Consider the following 22,136-nt stretch of genomic DNA (forward strand, 5'->3'; position numbering starts at 1 on the left):
TAATTCCCTGCAGCCATTCATCAGAACTTCTGTTTACACAGAGCACAGACTTCAGTGGTGAATTCCACAATGGCCATTTAACAAATCAGTTTTGCCGAACTGGTGCAGTTAGCCACAGAAAAGCCTCTACACAAATGGAGCTCCAGTTAGAGCTCGGGTAAACTTTGTACCTCAGTCTTCCTTTCAATACTGTATTCTGCTCCTGCTGTTGTGTTTTATAGGCTAGTGTGAATGAAGGAGAGAGAGAAACGTAAATCTGCCTTCTCTTTTTCAAAATCCTTTGTGGTAATATTGTCTTGCAGTACATCCTGTGACTAATGTTCATTTTTCATGCTGCAGAAATTGTAGTCCTTCCATCCATTTCCAGATAGAAATGTTTCTAATTGAGTATGCAGAGACTTTTAAAATTTTCTTTGTTCTTATCTTGTAGAATCAGTTGTTAAAAATGCTTTAAAAATTAATGTAAGAAATGAGCTTCATGAAAGTTTTGGAAATTGGCAGCACATACCTTGAGCATAATCGTAGTATAGTTGTGGGAAGAGACCTCTGGAGATCATCTAGTCCACCTCCCTGCTCAAAGTAGTGTCAGTTAGAGCCATATATTCAGTCTTGTCCTGTACTCAGGGTTTTGAATCCTGTGGATGGAGACTGCACCATCTGTGTGGGCAACTCATTCCAATATTTGAATACTCTGATACAGAAGAATTTGTGGGTGTTTTAAGGTTTAAGTTGAATTTCCTGTGTATTGAATTTGTTCCCATTGTTTTGCATCCTATCACTGGGCACCACTGGGAAGAATCTTTCTCTGTCTTCTTTACTGTCTCACATCAGAGTTTATACGTGTCAACTAAGGCCCCCAAGCTTTCTCTTCTGAATATTAAAAATCCCTGTTGTCTAAGCTTTTGCACAAATTCTGCAATGAACTCACTGCTGCCTGTCTGTGAGATTATTGTGTTGAATAGAGAACAATCATGTGTCTTGAGCTGCTGGTGATGCTCTTGAGTGCAGCCCAGGATACTGTCAGCTACCCTTCCCACAAGAATGCATTGTTGGCTCTGGGTCAGTTCTGTGTCCACTGGGACCTCCAGGTCCTTTCCTGCTGAGATGTTTCCCAGTTGGCTTGCCCCCCGGCCTCTGCTGGTGCATGGGGCTGTTCTGGTGCAGCTACAGAACTCGCATTTCCTGCTGCTGGTCTTCCTAAGATCTCTGTTGGTTTGTTTCTCCAACCTGTTGAGTGAACAGAGTATTCTGGTCTGTCAGCACCTGCTCCTGGTTTTGTGTCATCTGCATACTGAGACATGGCATTCTGATGGCACTCTGTCCCATCACCCAGGCCATTAGTGAAAACTTTATTGCCCTCAGCAAGGTAAACCACCTGTGGCTGGCTTCCTTGCCACTAATCACAACCTTTTAGGCACAATAATTCACACAGTTTTCAGTCTACATCACTTTCTATTTGTCCAGCTTGTACTTCATCAATTTATCTATGGAGTTATGATGGCAGACAATGTCAACAGCCTTGCTAAAGTAAGCTGAACAACTTTCAGCATCTCAACCAGTCATCATGATGTCAAGTTGGCTGGTCAGGATTGATTTCACCTTCTCAAATCCCGGCTGACTACTTGCAGGCATGTTTTTGTCCTTCATATGTTTGTAAATGGTTGCTAGGAGGATTTGCTTCTGTCTCAAGACCTCACAAACATTATGAGGAGTTCATTTTACTATGGCAGAAGAAACAAGTAAAAGCAAATCCAGGGGCTAGAGGGAGAAGGCTTAGTGCTGTGCTTGTGCTTGAGAAGTGTTTGAAAAGTGCTTTTCAATGGGTCCTCCATTTAGACCAGGTCTGGGACCCCTGGCCAGCAGCAAGCAGCTGCTGTCAGAGAGGAAGGAAATATTAGGAGTGCTGGGGCCTGAGAGCTTCCCTCCCTGCAGAAGGATTCCCAGCATTGCTAAGTCACTGGGATCTCCTGTAGGACGAACTCAGAAGATGAGTCCTGAAGTTTTATATTTAAATGGTATGTGGATTTTGCTAGCACAAAAGAGGCTGAGCTAAATTGCTTCTAAGTATAGGGCTCTGTTGTGTTCTTCTATAGTTAGCACTGTTAATAAAGGAATAGTGCCTTCATAACACTGAGCTTACTATGACTCTGAAGAAAAGATTTAGCATTTATTTTAATTTGTTTATTAGTACAAAAATGTGTACATCTGAGCATTTAGCAATAATTCGCTGTAATTCTGAAGTCTTCAGTATTTAAAGGAAATCTATGGTGCAGCTAATTTGGTAGAAATAGAAGAAAAATCTGCAGTTGGAAAATTACAGTGTGTAGGTGTTGAAATGCCTCCTGCTTCACATTCTTAATTGGCAGTAAGCCAGAAACTAAGAATTTCTGGTTTAAAGGGAAATGCTTCCCTTTTCTTTACATTTTGATGGATAAAAGTAGCATTTTGTTTGCATTTTTTTAGCACTTAGGGTTTCTTTCATCTTGATACAAAATGAATAAAATTTTAATTAAATAGCTTCTCCAAGTTACCTTGGCTTTTTGCATTACTACTGGATAACACAAAGATATGTATGCCTTGCCAAAGGAAAAGGATGTGTTGATGTTTAGTTTTAGTTTTAATTTTGGCATCCAGACCCTCTTGCTTTCTGATTCTATTCTGGGAGTTGATCCAGTAGAGTAATTTTTATTTTCACCTCATACTTTTTTTCATTGCTGCCTACCATTTCCTTCCCATCCTGCTTTTGTTTTGTTACCTTTTTCAATTGTGGGATACCATTGTGAGAGACAGAATGAGGAGAAAGGTACAAGATCTGTAATTTAACCAAGTTTTTATATCCATTTTTAATCATGTTTGTGTGCATATGACTATATGTCTGACTGGTTTCCCTACAAAAGGAAATAATGGTAGATTTCTGTTAAAATATTGTATATTGTGTGTTGTTTTCATCTTGTACAAGTTTACATCTTGCGTTTATATCTTCTATTTGCCCACTTCCTATGGTTTATCCCTTGTGTTGCTGTAAGGCAAAAGATTCCATGAAACCAATGCCTTGATCATCTGGCTTGAAAAGATCTTTCAAAAGTTTCATATTTTTATGCAAAGCTACACTAAAAATTAAAGCATTCCATGTAGGAAATGATATATAATAGCTTGACAGGATGGTATTTTAAAATGTGGACTTCTACCACATATTATAAAAAAAAGAATAATGCCTCTCTTTGCTTGCATGAAAAGCCTGAATAGGATAGATTTATTTTTCTTGGTTTTGTTTTTTTAATGAAAGCTGTGAGCTTGTAATCATCATAGTGAGTAATGTAGTGTATGTTTATGTTTTTGTAAGTTCTGGCCAGGATATCCAAGGAACAAGTGTGGTGGCAAATCTTCCAGTTCTTATGAGACAGAATCCTGCGGAAACACTTCGTCGGGTTTTACCAAAAATCAGGGTAAGTTTTGTGTATTGAGGTTTGGATGTATCTATTTCTGACAGTTTAAGTATTTTAACAAAGGAATAAAAAATCCCACTTTTATTGCAAGCTCAGTCTCTAGGAGGTGTATGTCCAGTAGGTCTCCCACATTAATCCACTGAATTTAAGAAGTATTACAGGTACAGTTTTTAAAAAATTGTTACAACAGTGGGAAAAAGAAAGTAGAATTAATACTACTAAAATGTTCTTTAGATTTACCAGTGTTTTGACAGCTTTTTGAAGATTCTTTTTGAGGACTATCCAGGCATAATGGTTGATTCTGATGTTCTCAATTGCATTTCATCCAAACATTAAGATCTTGATGGTGCTGTCCAGAAGAGCATAGTTTCCTTTTAGCTGTCTGTGCAATTTCATGTTCTGCCCTCCACATTTTTAGTACATCACTGCTAGTTGTGATAAATGCATGCTTACCATGTAATTTTATACAGTAATTTTATATGGAGATATGTTTTTATAAAAGGTATTTGAGTTGTTTAACCTGGAGAAGAGAAGGCTCTGGGTACACCTTATTTTGACTTTACAGTTCTTAAAAGGGGCTTATAAAAAGATAAGGACAAACTTCTTGGCAGTGCTTTTTCAGATATGACAAGGGGCAATGGGGTTAAACTAATGAGAGATAGATTCAGACTAGATGTAAGGAGGAAGTTTTTTAACATGAGGATGGTAAAGCACTGGAACAGATTTCCCAGAGAAGTTATGGATGCTCTATCCGTGGAAATGTTCAAAGTCAGACTGGATGGGACTCTGAGCAACCTGGTCTAGTGGAAGGTGTCCCTGCTGTTTGCTGTGGGGGAGGACTAGCTAACTTTTAAGGGTCCCTTCCAACCCAAACCATTCTATGATTCTGTGATTGTGGAGAAGATACCCGTCTCTGTATTTCCACTCTGTCCCAGATAATGAACGCTTGACAACAAGAAATGTACAAGTTCATTTAAAGTGTGGTTTAAGGAGCAGCATTGGCCAAATAAGAACAAACTAAATCACAAATGCAAATGCAAAACTTAATAATGCTAAAGACCCCTAGGACCCCTGCAGAAGAAGAGGGTTGGAGAGGACCTTATCAATGTATACAAATACCTAACAAAGCAGAGACAGGCTCTCTGCAGTGGTATCCAGTGACAGAACTGCAACTCTTGTTGGAGTGTGCACCAACAGAAACACAGGAGGTTTCTTCTGAACATCAGGAATAATTTTTTCACTGTGGGTGACTGAGCAGTGGCACAAGTTGCTTAGAGATGTTATTGCCTTCCTCCTTGGAGGTATTGAAAAGCAGTCTGGGCATGTCTTAGCTGTAACATGCCCTGCTTGAGCAGGGGGATTGGAGAAAATGCCCTCCAGAAGACCCTTCCAGCCTCAAGCATTCTGTGAATATCAGACATCACCTCTCAACTTCATGTTATCTCCTGAAACATCTGTGATCTCAGGAGACTTCTGTTCCTTAAGAGGAGCTGTTCCTACTTTTGTCTGATTATTTAGATTCAGCAAATACCAAGTCAAGAAATAGCTCTCCTCAGGACTAAGGATTGGTGTAGACTGAGAGATTGTTTAGAAAATGGTAAACTGCTTCTGGTTGCATTCTGTGCTATAAGATACAGGCCAATAGGCATTTTGCTTAAATATGTGTAAGTGTAAAAGTGCTTTGAGAAAAATGACTTGAAATTTCAAAGTAATTGGTAACCCTTCAACTTGCACCAAATATCTGCAGTTACAATGACATTATTCTGACATATGTAATGCAGTCTTTCTAAACCAATCTACTGGCTTCAAGAAAAGTTGGTTTGTTTTTTTGTGATTTACCATACATCAATCTATTTTTGCCTCTGGTTTTCTACTTTGAGAGCAGAATTCTTCCTGAAATTAAGGGGGAATAAGAAACAATGTGGATTTTCTACCCTTATTTTTCAAGCTGTAGAGAAGTGCTAGTCTTGGACTGTCTTCAATAAAAAGTGTGGGAATACAGTTTTTGATTCTAGTTTTTAGGGTTTTTTTATATAGGGATGAAGAAAATATTTGAAAGTATGATCATTTGCATGAATAGGGCCTAGAGCCTGGAAAGTATTTGTACAGTGGGAGCTGGATCTCAGTGTGATCTTTGATCAGGCTGTACTTAGTTACTTTGTAAAAGTATCTTCCTGTATATTAAAGATATTCAACTGAAAATAGTGTACGGAGAAAGAAGCATTAGGAATTGAAGACAGAAATATTTGAAATGAAGCAGAGAACATTAATAATAAATAAAATCAATCTTTGAGCAAATTACTGAGAAAAGTAGTGTGGCTTTCATCTTACAGTGTCATTTAAACCCAAACTGGATGACTTCCTAGATGACAAATTAAATGAAACCTAAGTTAATGGGCTCCCGACAGGGGTATTAAAGTAAAATATAATGAGGTCAGTCTAAATCCAAGCATTCCTTTCAAGTTTAAACTTTATAAACTGAAACTTTGTGGAATGTATATGAATTAAGTTCCTTTCTGTGGGAATGCTCTTATAAAGACAGTTCTTCAATGGTGTTCTGTTATCTAATATTATTTATCTGTAGTAGAAGTGATGTTTTACCCGTGTCCACTGCACTTTTAACTGCAAAACAGCATTTGACATCATAAACTTGACCTATATTTTTCTTAACCTTGTTTTTATTGAAGGAATCATCCTGACCATTAATTGGAAACTTTTATAGTCTGTAAAGGCATAATTGAACTCAGCTGTGATGAGTCTTGCAGATGTAATCTTTCATTGCAGGGAAATAAACTGATTTAAATTATTGCACTTGGTTCTACTTCTTTAGGTTGGGAATAATCATTTGTGAAATCAAATTGGCACATGAAAAATGAGTTATGTAGTAGTTTCAGGAGGCTGTTTGTTTGAAAGTATTGTCACCATACAATTGCATAAAGAAACCAGTGTACTTATTTAGCATACTTGCAGACACCCAAAGCAAAATGAATGTTTTTATTAGAGCTGAGGGTAAAGCAGATAAAGAAAGAAATAAATGCAAGGAATGTTCAGTCTGAATACCTTACAAATTTGTATTTCATTTGTGAAAATTTGATAAATCCAGTTACTTCTAGAAGTATAGAAATGGGTGGATGCATATTGCTTATCATTCTGTGAAATCTAATTAAATTGAAATTATATCAAAGACACTTTAACATAAGTGTTTTAGGTCTGAGATTAATAAAATCAATACATCAATAAATGTGACATACATAACTAATTATTGAATTAAGTGTCAGTACTTCGGTTATGCTGTTTAAACAAACCTACAGTATATAATTTAGATGTTAATGTAATGAGATTAGGAAGTTGTATTTTTTTAATTCTGCCATTAAAATGAAATTGAATCCTTGTATGTGTTCTTCTGCATAGAGAACTCCACTCTGGATTTCTGCATGCACCTCCTCATGAACCTTGGAAGTCATTGAAATGCAGATTTAGGGAAAGCTTAGACATTCTTACAAGCATTTCTCTTTGTCCACAAAATGGCTCTTTTCAAATGATGTTAATTGTATTTTTCCTGCTTTCCATCTTTGGGCTCTGCAACTTAAAGTGATGGAGGATTGCAGGTGTCTATCTGAATGACTAATAAGCCATTTTTCCAAATGCTGTGATTGCAGCAAACTATGATTATTCTTGTTGTTGTATATACATCAAGCCTTATTCAGTGTTGTCTGATTAGTTCCAAACTCATTTTCATACTTACTTATTTTCCTAATTTATCAGCCTCCTCTTGAAACCTTTTCTTTTCCATAGCTGATTTTATAGTTTAAGAAAAGTTGGGATGATTTTCATCCTTCCTTATACCTAACATTAATTTTAAGATCCATTCTCATTGTATCCTTGAGCTTCTGTATTCTCCATTATTTCTGTGTCTTTTAGTCTTAAATGAAAATTTCTATCATACCAATCCAATTACTTAAATGATTTGACTATGTCTCTGCATGCAGCATTCTTTCAAGAGAATTCTGTTGTTGCAGGACAAAATGTGCATTTAAACTAGAGGTGAATTTTCTTTTTTCCAATTAATGGAATAAACCAGGCTTTCTAATTTTAAGTTTTGATGCCTGAGTTGAACTTGTAGACATTAGAATAGTTAAGAACACGCTAATACCCTTAAATTCCATTAAAATATGTTTGTCTGAAAACAGGGAGAGCTTTTTTTGTCTGGAGTGAAAATTTGTGGAGTTTCCATGTATAGAAAAATACATTACTTTCTAAATAAATAAATTTATATTAAGTAAATTTAAGTTACTCAGCTTGGATTGTATGAAAATGGAAAGAGGAGACCCATACATTTCCAAATGCAGAACTGTACAGTTCTGAGTGTAAACATCAGTGCAGGCAGGTGTGTAAGCAATCTAGAAATTTATATTTCAATGTCTCCCGAGGTCCATGAGGAGGCACATCCAGAGAATGTGTTCTCACACATGACTATCCAGAGTTATGTGGATCAGTGGAGGAGACTATTTGGGAACTTTGTTTGTTGGTAAGTAACCCTGTTTGTATTGCGTACAAAGTGAATACGTACGGAAAACGGAATTCATAGAATCACAGAATTATTTAGGTTGGAAAAGACCTTTAAGTTCATCAAGTTCAACTGTTAACTAGGCATTGCTCCATGATTTTCTGGTCTGTGCTGCTGTGTTAGCATCCAGTGTGTAGATAGTGCTCTTGGTTCTCTTGGTGATGTTTTTTTGAACAAGTGTAAGCCAGAATTCCTGAAAAGTATGAACAGGTATTCTGATCCAAAAATCTTCAAAATACAAAATTGGTGGGTGTCCTTATGTTTTCTTGGATGTGGCTGTAAGAGCAATAGTGGAACAAGGACAAAGTTTGTGGAAAGAAGGGGGCAGGAGGTTTCATGGGTATTGAAGGCAAATGTTTTGTTGGAAAGCAGCATAGTGCTGTTTCTCTTTTTCATTTGCTGGAGCAAGGACACAGAGAATCCTTTTAGAAAGAAACATGGTTGTAAAGTGAGACAGGTCTTGAGAGATAAGTTATGGTTCTCCTTGAAGTAAGATAAGCTAATAATTGTACATTTGCATGTACAAATGCTTTGACATTTGTAGAATGAAAACTTCTTGGTTTTTACTAAGTCGATAATTTCTCAGATGTTCTCTACAAGCTATTTTCTCAGCAAAATTCCTCTGAGATGCAATGCTTAGAGTCATAGAAATGTTAAATTTGGAAAAGCCCTAAGATTATCGAGTCCAATTGTTTACCCAGCACCACCATTTCCATCATGTCTCTGAGTTTCATATCCACATGCCTTTTGAACACTTCCAGGAAAGGTGGTTCTACCACATCCCTGGCAGCCTGTTCCAATGCCTGACCACCTTTCCAGTGAGGAAAGCCACTCTGCACCCACTCTGTCCCCAGCCTGTAGCACTGCATGGGGTTTGTGTCCCTCAGGTGGAGCACCCAGAGCTTGCCTTTGTTGAACCTCAGACCATTGGCCTTGGCCTTGATCTTAATTAAGATATTAAACAGCCAGCCCCAGCACTGAGCCCTGGGGATCCCCACTAGAGACTGGCTGCCAGCTGGGTGTAATTCCATTCACCAGCACTTGGGACCCGGCACTGCAGCCAGTTTGTAACCCAGTGAAGAGTCCAGTCCATAAGCAACCTTGCACTTAGGTGCAAAATGATTTATTTTTTTAAAATCTTATTCAGGCTTATTTTTATTTTCAATTAAAAGTCCAGCTTATTTTGTGATTTTTGGCAAGTGATCTGAGAAAACACTGTTCATATCACTTAAAAAAAGAAACAGAAACACATATATGAAGTGCTAAGTAGAAAATATGGGCTTTAGACTCCTATTGAATTTGCCATCATTCTTAAAATGAGTGTAATGCATTAGTAGTAGAAAAATAAACTCATTTTATTTTCTCACAAAATAGAAAGACACACTTAGAAAAGTAAACAAATGGAATATTCACTTAGTTGATATTTACAATTACTAATACTTACAACGAATGCTGTCAAAAGTTGCGGCTTGCAAGGTCTGTGCATAAATCTGAAATTTAAAATTTAAATTTCCCATTTCTAAATTTAAAAAATAGTAATATTTAATTTCGTTTCAACATATTAACTTTGTTTAAATTTGAATAGATGATTTTAAAGACAACCCAGTTAATTCTTGTGTGTCAGAGCTCAGAAGTACTAAATGTTTAGTTAGCTAAATAAATATTCTAGTGTATTTTGCTTTATTCTTAAGACTATATATATGTACTTTTCATTTGCATTCCATTCTAGTCAAGGAGTGAAATTTAAACTGCCTTCTGCTATTTTAGTATCTCTTACTGAATGAATGAATGAAATACTTCTTTTTAATTTGTGTGCATAAACAGCAGAAGTGCAATTGTTGGCTCGTGTGTTTCTACCTCTCATTTTGCAAAGCAGGAAAATGCACTCATTGCCTTGATGAAACTTAAAGTCACCAAAAATATTATAAGTAACTTTTTTTTCTTAGAAGATTCATGATATTTTATAATGCATCAAGAAAATATAATGTCTCCAATAAATTGACATAAAAAAAATAAATTGTTAAGAGAAAATAATTTTACAGCAAATTTTGTAGTTTACCCAGGTTGTTGCATATTAATTCTAAGTGAATGCAAAAATTTGGATGTTGTTTCAGGACATTTCTGCCTCACTCTCTAAATTGTTATAATTTATAATTATACAGGAGGTTCTGCATGTTGCAGGAGTGGAAATGCAGTTAACAGCTGCTGTTTCTTTTTTGACTGTTCTGCAAGAGGAGTCGGTGTCCATTCATACGTACTCCCACTCCTTCCTCCACATCATTCTCCAGAACCTGGAACACAGAGATGCAGGTCAGGGCTGTACAGATACTCTGATGGCTGATGACCTCTACATGTTTTGTTTCCTTAGTGGCCTCACAATACAGTGTCAACAGTGAGTGAAATCACTGTGACTTTGTATCTAGACTTGCATGAATGAAAAGATTTTTGCATGATGACCATTTTCATATTAATATTTATTAATATTATTATTAAATGTAATTCCGGTTGAAGCAAAAAAAACCTCTCACTTTGCTTGAAGGATTAAATTCCAAAGTTGTTTCTGAGTCTGAGCTTCTCCTGAAGTACCAACATTTTGTGGCTGAGAAAATGGAGGGAGGATGGTTGAGATTTCTTCTGTGTTGATTATTTTTTTGTAATTTCTTTGACAGTAATTTTAGAATGCAAAGGAAAAAAAAAGGGCTGTTGTGAAACTCAAAAGTTTCAGTGGGCATAAGAAAAGAATATGCTTCTAAGTGAGGGGAATTAGCTTTATAAAGCAATCAGACTAGTTATTAATTTTATATAGAAATTGGAAATGGAAAAGAAATGGGGGCAGACTTTGCTTCTTATCTATCCTGCTTCTTACCTATCCTACTTCTTACTCTGAATTCTTGAATGTTAATATAGTGGCTTTCAGGTACATAGCTCCTTGAAGATGTGTAAAGAGAGCAAATTTTGTAAAACTGGTGTATGTTTTGGTTTAGTTGTATGTACAATATGAGATATCACATGTAACTCATTTCTTTTAAATAGGTGTCAGCAATGCATGGTTAGAAACTCTTCTTGCTGTAATAGAAGCTTTACCAAAAGAAACTATCAGACATGAGGTAATTCTAATCTCTCATGCTAACAAAAAAAAATTAAGATTTTAAGGTTGTATTTCCCTGCAAGTTTTATTCACCTCAGTCAGATTTGTGGCAATTTCACTGTACCTGTGAAGATGGTAATGGTTGTGGAACACACTCTAAGAGACAAATGCATGAAAAGGTGAGACAGGAAGGTCACCCTAAAAAAAATGTTTTCTTCAACAAATAAAGCCAGTACTTACTTATATTCCACTGTAACACTTCCACTGCACTTTGTATTCTCAGTAACATCTTTTCCTGCATCCTGTTTTGGTTTACAGGATAGTATCTCACTCTGTGTCTTCATGAAGAAATGACATTTTGTTTACTATTGGACTAAAATTCCAATATCTGCTAAATGGAACTGAATGCTGGAGATCCATTCCTTAGTGTATTTCAGTAGTTTTTGGTATAACAAAACTTTAATGCACTGCAAACACTTAATTTTTCACTGTGTAGCTCAAGAAAGAAAAAGAAAATCTGTCAGCAAGTTATAATGCCAATCCCCTTTAGTCAACTAATTTATTTTTAGTGTTGTAGTATATATATTTATATATATATTTAGTATATAGTATATATACATATAATTTTAAGTATTCATATTTTGTTAAGTTTAAAAGCTTTGCAGCAGATATACTGACTGTGTTTATAACAATATGGAGATTTAAATGACTGTTTGCGTAGTATAAAAATTCTCATTAAAATAAGACTAGAATCCAGAACTGTTTAAAAAATCAGCTTCTAAAGGGTAAAAAGTTAGGTTGGAAGAAACACAGAGAAATTATTCTAGTCACCTCCAAAATATAATTGCAGTGTAATTTTAAAGATGTCATTTAAACAAAATCGACTATTAATGTGCATAGGCACCATTATTGTTAGTACTGATTAATTCAGTGTAAAGGTTAATGACATTTGGAATATGTTTTTCTAGATTTTTTCTTTAAGAAGAGGAATACTTAATTTAATGCTCACAATTTTTCTCTTCTTTTTTCTTCTTTTTTTTTCCCATGTAGATCCTGAATCCACTTGTTTCCAAAGCACAGCTTTCTCAAACACTTCAGTCCCGCTTAGTTAGTTGTAAAATCATGGGAAAAGTAGCTAACAAATTTGAAGCTCATATGTAAGTAGAGTGTCAATATATTTACATTCCACAGTGGAAACCAGTATTTCTTTATTAGTGGACAAAAATTACTACAAGAAAAGTAGACTTTATTGCAAAAATGAAATGCTTTTTTTCATGCTCATTTTCAATCACAGATCCCTTTCATTATTTAACTAGCATGTTCAGACTTTCTGATGTTCATCGTTTCATAACTTGAATTTGTATGTTCTTTCACCAATTTGAATGGATAACATTTTCATGCCCTTTTTCCATATTGTTTTTCTTACGAGAAAATAAGCCACACAGTGGATTTCTCTGCAAACTTACAGGCTCAAAACACAGCTTCATCTCCTTAGAATTTCTTGTCATAGAAAGAGGAATTCCATTCCTAACTTTTTATTATGTGACCAAATTTAGCATGTAGGTCTGGTTTTTTTTCTATCCCTAATGAAAATGTAGATATATCAGGAACTACTGCTGTTCCCTGATATTACCCAGCCCTTTAGATTCGGTCTCTGTGAGCTGGGACAGAAGAGGGTGCAATGATGAAAGTAAATTTGACTCACTCATCTGCCCAAAGCTGTTGGTGTGGTACATTCCTTGGTCAGTTTACCCAGGTTTATGGCAGTAGGACCACTCCAACAAATGTGTTTGTTATCTGGGCAACCCGACAGCATGACTTGGAATTACAATAGAAATCCACTGTGGGCCACTAAATGCCCAGACTGTCTAGCTGAGGAAGTCCACTCTATGAATCATTTTGATCTGCCCCAAAATGTAAGAATGCAGCATAACAGGACAATATGACAGGACATTTAGGAATACATTTCTTTAGATTATGGGCTTTTTTTCTTCAATAAAAAAGAACTAGAAGCACCCAAAAGGAAACTATCTAAATCTTCATTTGCTGTTTAGACTGTACTTGTTGACATTCAAAAGTTAATGGAAATGGTAGAATAGTATTTTTTGAGAATGTTACCAAACCTTTATGTTCCAAATCTCTAGGTCTGTCAGAATAGTAGTTTCATTTATTTATTTGAAGTTACGCTCCCATGGACATACGTGAATTTAGGGATTACTTGGAATCTTATGTGAAAATACAGTAGTGTTAATTAGTAGTCTTAATAATCAACACACATCTTTTGTGGTGTTTCTTCAACGGTTCCTTGCTGTTCAGAAGCAGGAATCCCCTCATTTCAGTAAACAGGTCTTAGCAGCTTTTCTGCACAGCCACTACATTTTAAGAAGATAACTCAGAATTTTCTGAGACATCTTGTTCTTCTGGTAGAGACCTCTGAGTGCAGTTCAGAGGCCTGAAAAGAGAGGTTTAGAATGTGGCAGAATGAATAAAATTCAGGATGCACTCTCGTTCCCCTTTGAGAAGGGCTTCTGGTACAGGACCAGGAGACAGATCTATCCTCAGGAGTAGGCAATATATAAGTATATCTTCACATTCTTCTACAGAATGGCACAGTTTTTCCTCATAAAATTTATATTATAATAAAAAATTTTATTTGATGTTACTCCCAGGTTATTTTATATTCTGTCCTTGTCATGGAACATTAGTTTTTCTACCCTCTGTTCCAGTGTTCCAAGTTTAAAAGTTTTTTATTTTTATTTTTTAATTTTTTTTATGTAGCCCCTAATTTAATATATTCTAAAATGCTGAACTTCCAACACTGTACAATTTCTTGAAACTTGAAGCTAAATTTTTCTGTAAGAAGTAAATTAATTTTCACTGGAATGAATGCAAGCTGGCTTGCAAATTTGCTTGTCATTGCCTGCATATTATTTATCTGAGTTTTGCAGTAACATAAGAATTTTTATAGAGATATTCTATGAATACTTATGACAGAACCATGGGAAGTGAAAGGAAACACAATAGCTGATTCTGTCAAGTTGTAATATGTGTTTTTACTGAAGTAACATATTTCAAAATCTCAAAATTTTTATTTTGTATCTGCCTTTGATTTACATGAATACTTGGTCTACTTGCCTGAAGATATTGCAATATTCAAGCTTTTAATCTGAAATTCTTTTTCTCCTTTTTTCCTAATTATGTCTTGGGTGATACCTGCATATCAAAGGTGAAGTATTACAGACATTTAATTGGGATTTGCATTTCCATTTATATAATCTTTTTATTCTTTCAGTGGCTGTTCAGAAGTTGTTCTGAAGATGTTTATTAAATGAGGACAGCATTCTACTACAGTAGCCTACCTACTATTTTTGTAGTTTATAAGAAATTATAGATGAAATATGAGCGAATTATATTGACAGTAACTATTCCTTTTCCTGTGTCTTTGGAGCACATATTTGCATCCAATGTACAATATTCATTTCTAATTGCTGATTATCAGAAAAATAATTTACTGTGTGTGATAAATTAGTAATATATGGGATAAACAAGTAATATGTGAGTAAAGTTCAGTACAGCTCAATAGATTTAATATATTCTTGTTCTATATTTTCATAAAAAATATTCATGTTTTTAGTATTAAAAGGGAGGTTCTTCCATTGGTAAAATCACTGTGCCAGGATGTGGAATATGAAGTTAGAACTTGCATGTGTCGGCAACTGGAACATGTAGCTCGAGGAATAGGGTGAGTGGAATTTGCCTGGCTGATCTTAAATGCAAAATATTTCTCTAAAATGTTAACCTAAAAGCTCCTTTTAAAATTGCTGAATTCATGCATATTCAATAATGAATTTGAAATGTACAGATGTGTTCTTAGTACTTGGCTGTTGGAAGTTGCTTCTTTTTCGCTTCAAGATTTTTCTTTCTCTTTTATTGTAAAAGAGCGTTATAATATATAGTGAAAGAGAGTAAAGGTTATTGCTGAACCATAAACCCAGCAGTTTTTTTGTAAATAAGCTATATCTGTAACTTCTTGAAATTATCTTGATTGTCCATTGATGATGGATTACTATCAATAAATAATTTTATTATTTAAAAATTCTGACAACTATTAACAGTTTTAATAATTACTGTCCAGTTTTTTGAGAAAGGATGTTAAATGGCTTTTGTAAGCAAATTTCAGCTCAGTATCAACTTTTATTTGAAGCTTGAAGGCCTTCAATATTCACACATAGGATTGAAAAAGTCTGGAACTTTAATAAAAGAAAATGTTAATTACACTCAGGATTGGTCTCAGAGTGAACAAATATTTTAAAATTCAGGGTCTCTCTACTTATCATTTTATCAGGGAGGAAAAACAGCAGTAACTTCTTTTACAGAATTGAAAAATTATCAAGTAACATTCCTTACCCAGTGCTAGACAGCAGAGAGAGCTTAGATCTTATACTAACAAGTTACCATACTGTAAATGAAGTTTTCTTAATTCTGTTTAGTGTCTTTAAAATGAACTAAATTTCACTTATTCTACCTTGGATTTGAAAGTTAAAAAAAATCATAGGTATTATGCAGTGGCAAATGACAGCATTATTGGGTATTTAGTCCACCTTAGAATAGTGGGTTTGATAGGGCTAAATACTTTGTTATAATTTAGTGGTCTGTCCTGTGTATTTTTCTTTGATTCTTTCCTCACCAAACTTAATTTTTAGCATTAATGTATTCGTATCGACTGTTCTCTCTCTGAAGTTTTTTACTCTAATCCCTTCTCAATGCTTTAGATGATTTAATCTCATGAGAAATGGTGGACATTGAACATTTTCAGTATGGAAGCTATTCCAGTGTATCATGCTGAAGATGAATAGGTAGTAGGTAAATTAAAAAGTAACAGATATGAGCAAATTTTCAGGTAAATATTGAAGGTATAATGTGACAACAGTCCAAATGCATATTTTTTACTAATTAATGTTATAGTCATTAAATGATCTATAATTTTCTCATTTTATTTGAATGTTTAATCATTTACTTGGAGGAATGCTGTTAACACCTCCTGATTTGCTGGTACATATAATAATCTCTGTAAGGTGCAAACAACTTTAATGCTGATTATAAACATTTGAAAGGATTATTGTTTATATTGACTTACAAAAGGGGCAGCTGTTACTGCTTTAGTCTGATCAGAAGGGATATTTTGAGCATTTTTATTTCAGCATCCTGGAGTTATTTAGCACTATATTAGTAGGTCAGTCTGTACCAAAGCAAAAAATGACAAGTGGAACCCTTTCTTTACTACTTTAAACCAAGGCCAAAAGCCAGTGCTTAGAGTAGTTGGGAAATTGCATTTTCTCTGAGTAGTAGCTGTTCTCTGTAAAGAAGGCTTATCTTTGATATATAAAATTTCCAGCATGGCTTATACTTACTAAATTTCGGCTTTGGACCATCATAATGAGCATATTTTAGCATAAGAATTTTTTTAGTGATACAGTGAAATATCAGGAGTCATTTGATTTTTTTCAGACTTTATTTTCTCTAATTTATTTTGAACTAATTTGAGTGCTTTTTTCAAGCAAATGATGAAGTTTTGCATTTAAAATTTTCATGTTTCTCTGACAAAGAAGAAAAGTCCTGAGATTGACTGGAAGTTTTTATTTAATTTTCTTAGGGCTTTGTCAGTTTTTTCTTCTTGACTACCCAAAAAACACCTAAATGAGTATTTCAAGGAAGAATTCTGTTTTGTGGTGGCAGAATTGTTTCACTGTAAGTTTTCTTTTGACTGCTTGCTTCATGTTGCAGGACAGATCTAACAAAAACCGTGGTGCTTCCTGAGTTAGTGGAACTGGCCAGAGATGAGGGCAGCAGTGTACGCCTGGCAGCTTTTGAGACTTTAGTGAATCTGCTCGATATGTTTGATGCAGGTAGGAATTTAATTTAGGCACAGTAGCCCAATTCTTAGTACTCTAGTGCATCTTATAATTGTGTTTAAATGCTTTTTGTTCTGACAGCATTACTCAGACATTTCAGATTTTGTTTTGTTCGTTGTCCTTTATATTTCCTTGTATTTCATGTCTTGCAGTGCTTTATATGCAGGAAGTTTTAAGGGAGGTGAGCAAGTTGTCTGTGAAATCAGTTATCATATTCCAAGTTTCTAGTATAATATGCTTAAACAGAATGAGTAAAACACCTGTATAAATTATGGGAATATTGTGTTTTTAGTATTTAATTAATTAATGTAGTGCTATCAGTGCACAGAATACAAAGTGTTAGCTCAACAAAAATGTACTGTACAGGAACTTGGTGATGAATTACTATAATATATGGTTGTATTTAAGCCATATAGAGGAGTGGATAAGGAAAAGAAAAAAATAATACAGTTTTGGGGAGAATACTGTAAATAGACTTTTTAGCAGTTAGTGTTTATATCAATAAGTATGATAGTAGCTTTATTTTCTAATTCTTGAGCCTCTGTACTGATGCTATCAAGTTTGTGCCTCTCTTTGCACCTCTCAGTCTTCACTCCTCCTCCCTACTCTTTGCTGTAACTACTGCTTTGAGTTACTGTAAGAAGCTTAGAGAAAGCAATCAGAGGTTATTTGCAGGTCTTTAAGGAATGTTTCTAGAAATTAGGTTTGCATGGGTTTTGTTTTCATGGCTGAACTAGAAAATGAACACTTTTGAAGGTAGATGAGCCAAAAAGTCATCCTAGAGTTTCTCTCCCACAATATCAAAATATTTCTTCAGCCAAACCTAACTTTGTTTAGCCACATTAATTTGCTGAATCTTGCTGTTCATCTACCAAAAACAAATCATGATCCCTTTAAAACTCAAACATTTTAATACAATGATTTTATTTAAATTAAGTCCAAAGATATAAATTTCTTCAAACATTTTCTCCTTTATTTTATAAGGACACAGAGTATTTGGATTTGGCTTTAGTTTCTAAATGATTTAATTTCTTTCCTGTGTCCTTAACTATTTTGTGTCTCTGTAAATTTATTGTATACCAAAATATTTCTCAGTAGGTTTAAAAAATTACTTGCAGCATATCCTGATTTTTCTATTTACTGTTGCTGTCATGTTCAGTCTTGATCTCCCTGTATTCCTACTATTGTAGAAGATCTTGTTGTAGGAGTACTGCAGTATTCTTTCTCTCTGTATTCTTGGTGAGTGGAGAAGGTAGTGACTGTTTATTTATTCTCTGCCTCATCCTTTACTGGGGGATGCCTTTTCACTAACAACAAACAAACAAATGAACATAACAGGGAAGGTACTAAATTTAGTATCATTCTCTCTACCTCTTGTTTTGTACCTTCAGTGAGTGCCTGCCAGAAGTAATCCTGAGAATGTTAAATGAAATTTTTCTCAATTTATTACGGAAGTTCAGTCTCTGTGCTCTTTTTAAAATGTTGACAAATGGCTAACTCTAAAAATGTCTTTTGTTTTTCAGATGATCGGAGTCAAACTGTTCTCCCATTAGTGAAATCATTCTGTGAAAAATCCTTCAAAGCAGATGAATCTATCATAGTTTCTTTATCTTTCCATTTAGGGAAACTGTGTAATGGATTATATGGTATGATTTAATTTATTTTTATAAAGCTTAAAAATGAGGGAAGATTGGAGAATTTGAACCCCTTGGAAAATACCCAGATTTGAGTGTATCAAATGAAATGGTAGTTAGATTTTGGAAATTTCCTCTTAGGGTGACTATCTATATATTACTTATTGTTGTTTTTCTTTTGTTTAGACAGGGTCAAAGATGGAAACATGGTGTTTTATCTTTATTGGTTTGACTGATTTATCTGGGTATTCTGGAGCCTGTGATTTGTATGATTGAATTTTTGAAGCTAGAAACCTTTCAAAACATTATGATGTTAACTTTGCTCATTTCTGTGCTTGATCTCCTTTTTAAGGCACAGGGCAGAGTGTGGTCCATAAGAAACTTCAGGGGAGAAAGGAGATCAAATGCCATGTGGATTCCCCAGCTGCAGCTGAGTCCAAATCTGTGCTCATAATTTTTATACCCATCATTTTTGCTTGAATTTTCACTTGATCACAGCACAATATTTCTTGATAATTCTGCCCACCATGTTACCTGTGGAAGAATGGAACAGAATCATGGCTTTACATTATAATTTTTCCCATGACTTTTAAAACCTTTGATCTTTCCTACAGCTCTTTAAAATGAGCCTTCATGATTATGTTAAAGACTATCAAAGTGACCATCGCTTCACTACAGATTACTTGAAATGGTTGTTCCACGGTGTTAAAATGTTATTTCCAGAAGCAAAGGGCTAGAACAGTCCATCCTGTGTTTATAATTTTTTTCCTTTTTCCTTTTCTCTAGGTTGAATGACTAATTCCTGATCTTTCCATCTGACAAATTCATATTTTTCTTGAAGTTTTATACCTTAGGACAGTTGAATCAAGTGAAAGGGTTACTTCACATGTCTTGCCAGATATATTGCTGTTCACAGTTTTCAGTATGAAAAATTGCCTTTTAAAAAAAATCTAGCAGCTACTTAGTCTTTCTCTTTCCTGCCCTTGTGCAGGTGATGCAGATCAGGCTAAGCATGGCACCTTACTGCTGTTTGATGGAATTACAGTCTAAAGTTTTAAGACCATATGTCCAGTTACTGAAGATCATTTTAAACTGTCTTCTGAAGAATAAGCAGACTCTGTCCTTGTTTGATGCTTTCAGAAATCAGTGAAAATACTGAATAGTACCACTAGGATAGAACTTGCTTTCTACAGTTTCCTGTCTTGTCAGTAGTATATGGGTAATTTTCTCTTAGTTGTTTTTCCAAGCAGTTTTTGGAGCATTTTTGTAGTTTTTAATTATCATTTCTATTCACTTGTTGTGAAAGTCATTATCTTTACTACCTCTTTTGTTTCACAGGTCCTGTTGTCCCATACTAGAAGGAAATTGAATCAGTTTGACAAGTTTTTGTTTTGCCATGTTGGCTACTGCTATTATTTTTGGGGGAGTGTATGTGTGTCTGTGTTGGTATTTAATAGTAGATATTTTTATTTCTTTTTTTATTTCAATTTTTTCAAACATGTGAAAGTAACCTCCCTTACCTAATTATATGGCTTGTCCTTTCTCTCTCCAGCTATTAAATGTCAGTACCACTTCAGCCTTTTTCTATTCTGTTATTTGACTTAAATTTAAGATTTCAACAGCCAGGACTTAAGCATTTTGAATGCTAGAATGAAGCACATCTGACTGCACATTTTGAAAACCTCTTGTTTAAGATGCACTGACCTGTTGCTTCTCTACTTAAAGTTTGAATCTTTGTCAGAGTTATTAATTTTACTCAACCTGATGATACTAGTGGAATTTGAAAAACAAAGTAAAATTATTTAGCATTTCAGCCTTTTTCATACCAATCACTGATAGCTTTCCTCCCTCTCTGAAATAGAAATTTGAGCCTTTTCTTGATTATTCTCTTATTACTGATGTACTTGTAGTTTTTGAATTCTTCTTACTAGTTACATTCCAATTTGTTCTGAGTACTTGTGTGTACTGATTATACTGTGCTAGATTCAATGGGGGTTGGAGGGGGAGGAAGGATAAAATCAAGATATTTGATAGATTTTAAAATAAGATTTGCTTGGGTATATTATTAATGGCATTTGTAATGAGGAAAGTTTGTTGTTTTGTTTGGTTTTTTTTGGTTTTTTTTCTTTTTTTGAGGCATTTTTACTCCTGAACAGCACTTGCGGTTTTTGGAATTTTATAAGAAACTTTCCACACTGGGTTTACAGCAGGAAAATGGACATAATGATAATCAACTACATCTGCAAACTCTGGAACAGGAAAAGAAGTATATTTCAGTGAGGAAGAACTGTGCTTACAATTTTCCAGTAAGTAACAGTAATTGAAAGTTTAATATTAATTTGTGTTGTGCATATAGTTCACTAAATAGGACTGTGCAAGTGATAGAGGACTTACTCCCAAATTGTTCATTGTTAGTTAGATTTTAAGTCTTTTCTGCAAAGTTTCAGTTAGTGAGGTTGTCCAAAAGAGTTAGCAGGAAATACTGTTCTTTGCAGACTCTCAGAAAATTATTGACAAATTTTGACTGAAGAAATGTTGGTCTAAGAATTTACCAGTCTTATTCTCTCCTACACATTTTCTCCAAATGTTTAGCACAAAGGATTTGGGAAAAGGTCTGTGAAACAGTCTCCAGTTTAAAACCACTTGAATCTACACTTTCACATTCACTGTGTGTCACTTCATTTTAGGGAGTTGGAGATTGAAACTGAATACTCAGGTTGATGTTTTACTCATCTTCCTGCCTGAGTACAGAAAGTTTTTTCAATTTTATGTGAGGTCTTTAAATACACCAGTCATATATTTGTAAATCTACTTTATATTTTGAAATTTGCATTAGTATTCAATGAAAACATGTTTGCACCAAGAGCCAGTAGACAACTATTTTTCCTTCTGCCTTTTAAAGGCAAGCACACTATATGTAGATAGACATCTGTTGATTTATTTGAGCAAAACCAAGGTATGTACAAAGACAGTCAGTGAAATTCAGATTCCTGCTTTGCTGCTTGCTGAAGTGTTCATTGTTTTTGAAGTATCCATTTTACCGGTTTTGCTAGAATACAGAAACGTTAACAATATTTATAAATCTGAAGTTTTTTATCTCATAGTTTCAGTCCTTATCTTCAGAAAAACAGCCTGCAGCATGTCTGGAAGATAAATAAATTTGGTTTAGTTCTCCACTCTGGATTTTGTCTGGTGCCTGTGTTTTAACAAGGCTAGCAAAACCTCCACACTTCCTTCTTAAAATAACAATCTGTTCTCTCTCAAGTTCATCTGATAATCTGTGGTAGTGTCATCCTTTAGCTGTGTTGTTAAAAAAGGACTTCATCCTTCCACAGGCCATGATTGTTTTTGTGGATCCAAAGAACTTCCATTTAGAACTTTATTCTATATTCTTCTGCCTTTGTCATGACCCTGAAGTTTCTGTCAGATATACCATGGCCATAAGCTTCTTTGAAGTAAGTCTTCTCAAACTCACTTGGATTTATTTTG

The 22,136-nt window shown here is 34.7% G+C and overlaps 1 protein-coding gene across 16 annotated transcripts in view; it reads left to right on the top strand.

The window, feature by feature from the left end:
- The window catches only part of PPP4R4 (protein phosphatase 4 regulatory subunit 4), a 78,514-nt gene that overhangs the window by 19,854 nt on the left and 36,524 nt on the right, over positions 1-22,136 (top strand). For 11 of the 16 annotated variants that reach the window (XM_086895582.1, XM_023927638.2, XM_023927647.2 and 8 more), the window contains 9 exons: positions 3,344-3,446; positions 10,176-10,323; positions 11,047-11,120; positions 12,152-12,258; positions 14,736-14,843; positions 16,886-17,007; positions 18,537-18,659; positions 20,784-20,953; positions 21,983-22,102. In XM_086895582.1, the coding sequence (XP_086751708.1) occupies positions 3,344-3,446; positions 10,176-10,323; positions 11,047-11,120; positions 12,152-12,258; positions 14,736-14,843; positions 16,886-17,007; positions 18,537-18,659; positions 20,784-20,953; positions 21,983-22,102 (1,075 nt within the window). Of the gene's footprint in view, positions 1-3,343; positions 3,447-7,876; positions 7,975-10,175; positions 10,324-11,046; positions 11,121-12,151; positions 12,259-14,735; positions 14,844-16,885; positions 17,008-18,536; positions 18,660-20,783; positions 20,954-21,982; positions 22,103-22,136 lie in introns of all 16 variants that reach the window. The other 5 variants (XM_086895588.1, XM_086895583.1, XM_086895589.1 and 2 more) reach the window with 2 other exon arrangements.

This window comes from Cyanistes caeruleus, chromosome 6 (genome assembly GCF_971803275.1).
Source record: "Cyanistes caeruleus chromosome 6, bCyaCae1.hap1.1, whole genome shotgun sequence".
Classification (NCBI taxonomy): Eukaryota; Metazoa; Chordata; class Aves; order Passeriformes; family Paridae; genus Cyanistes; species Cyanistes caeruleus.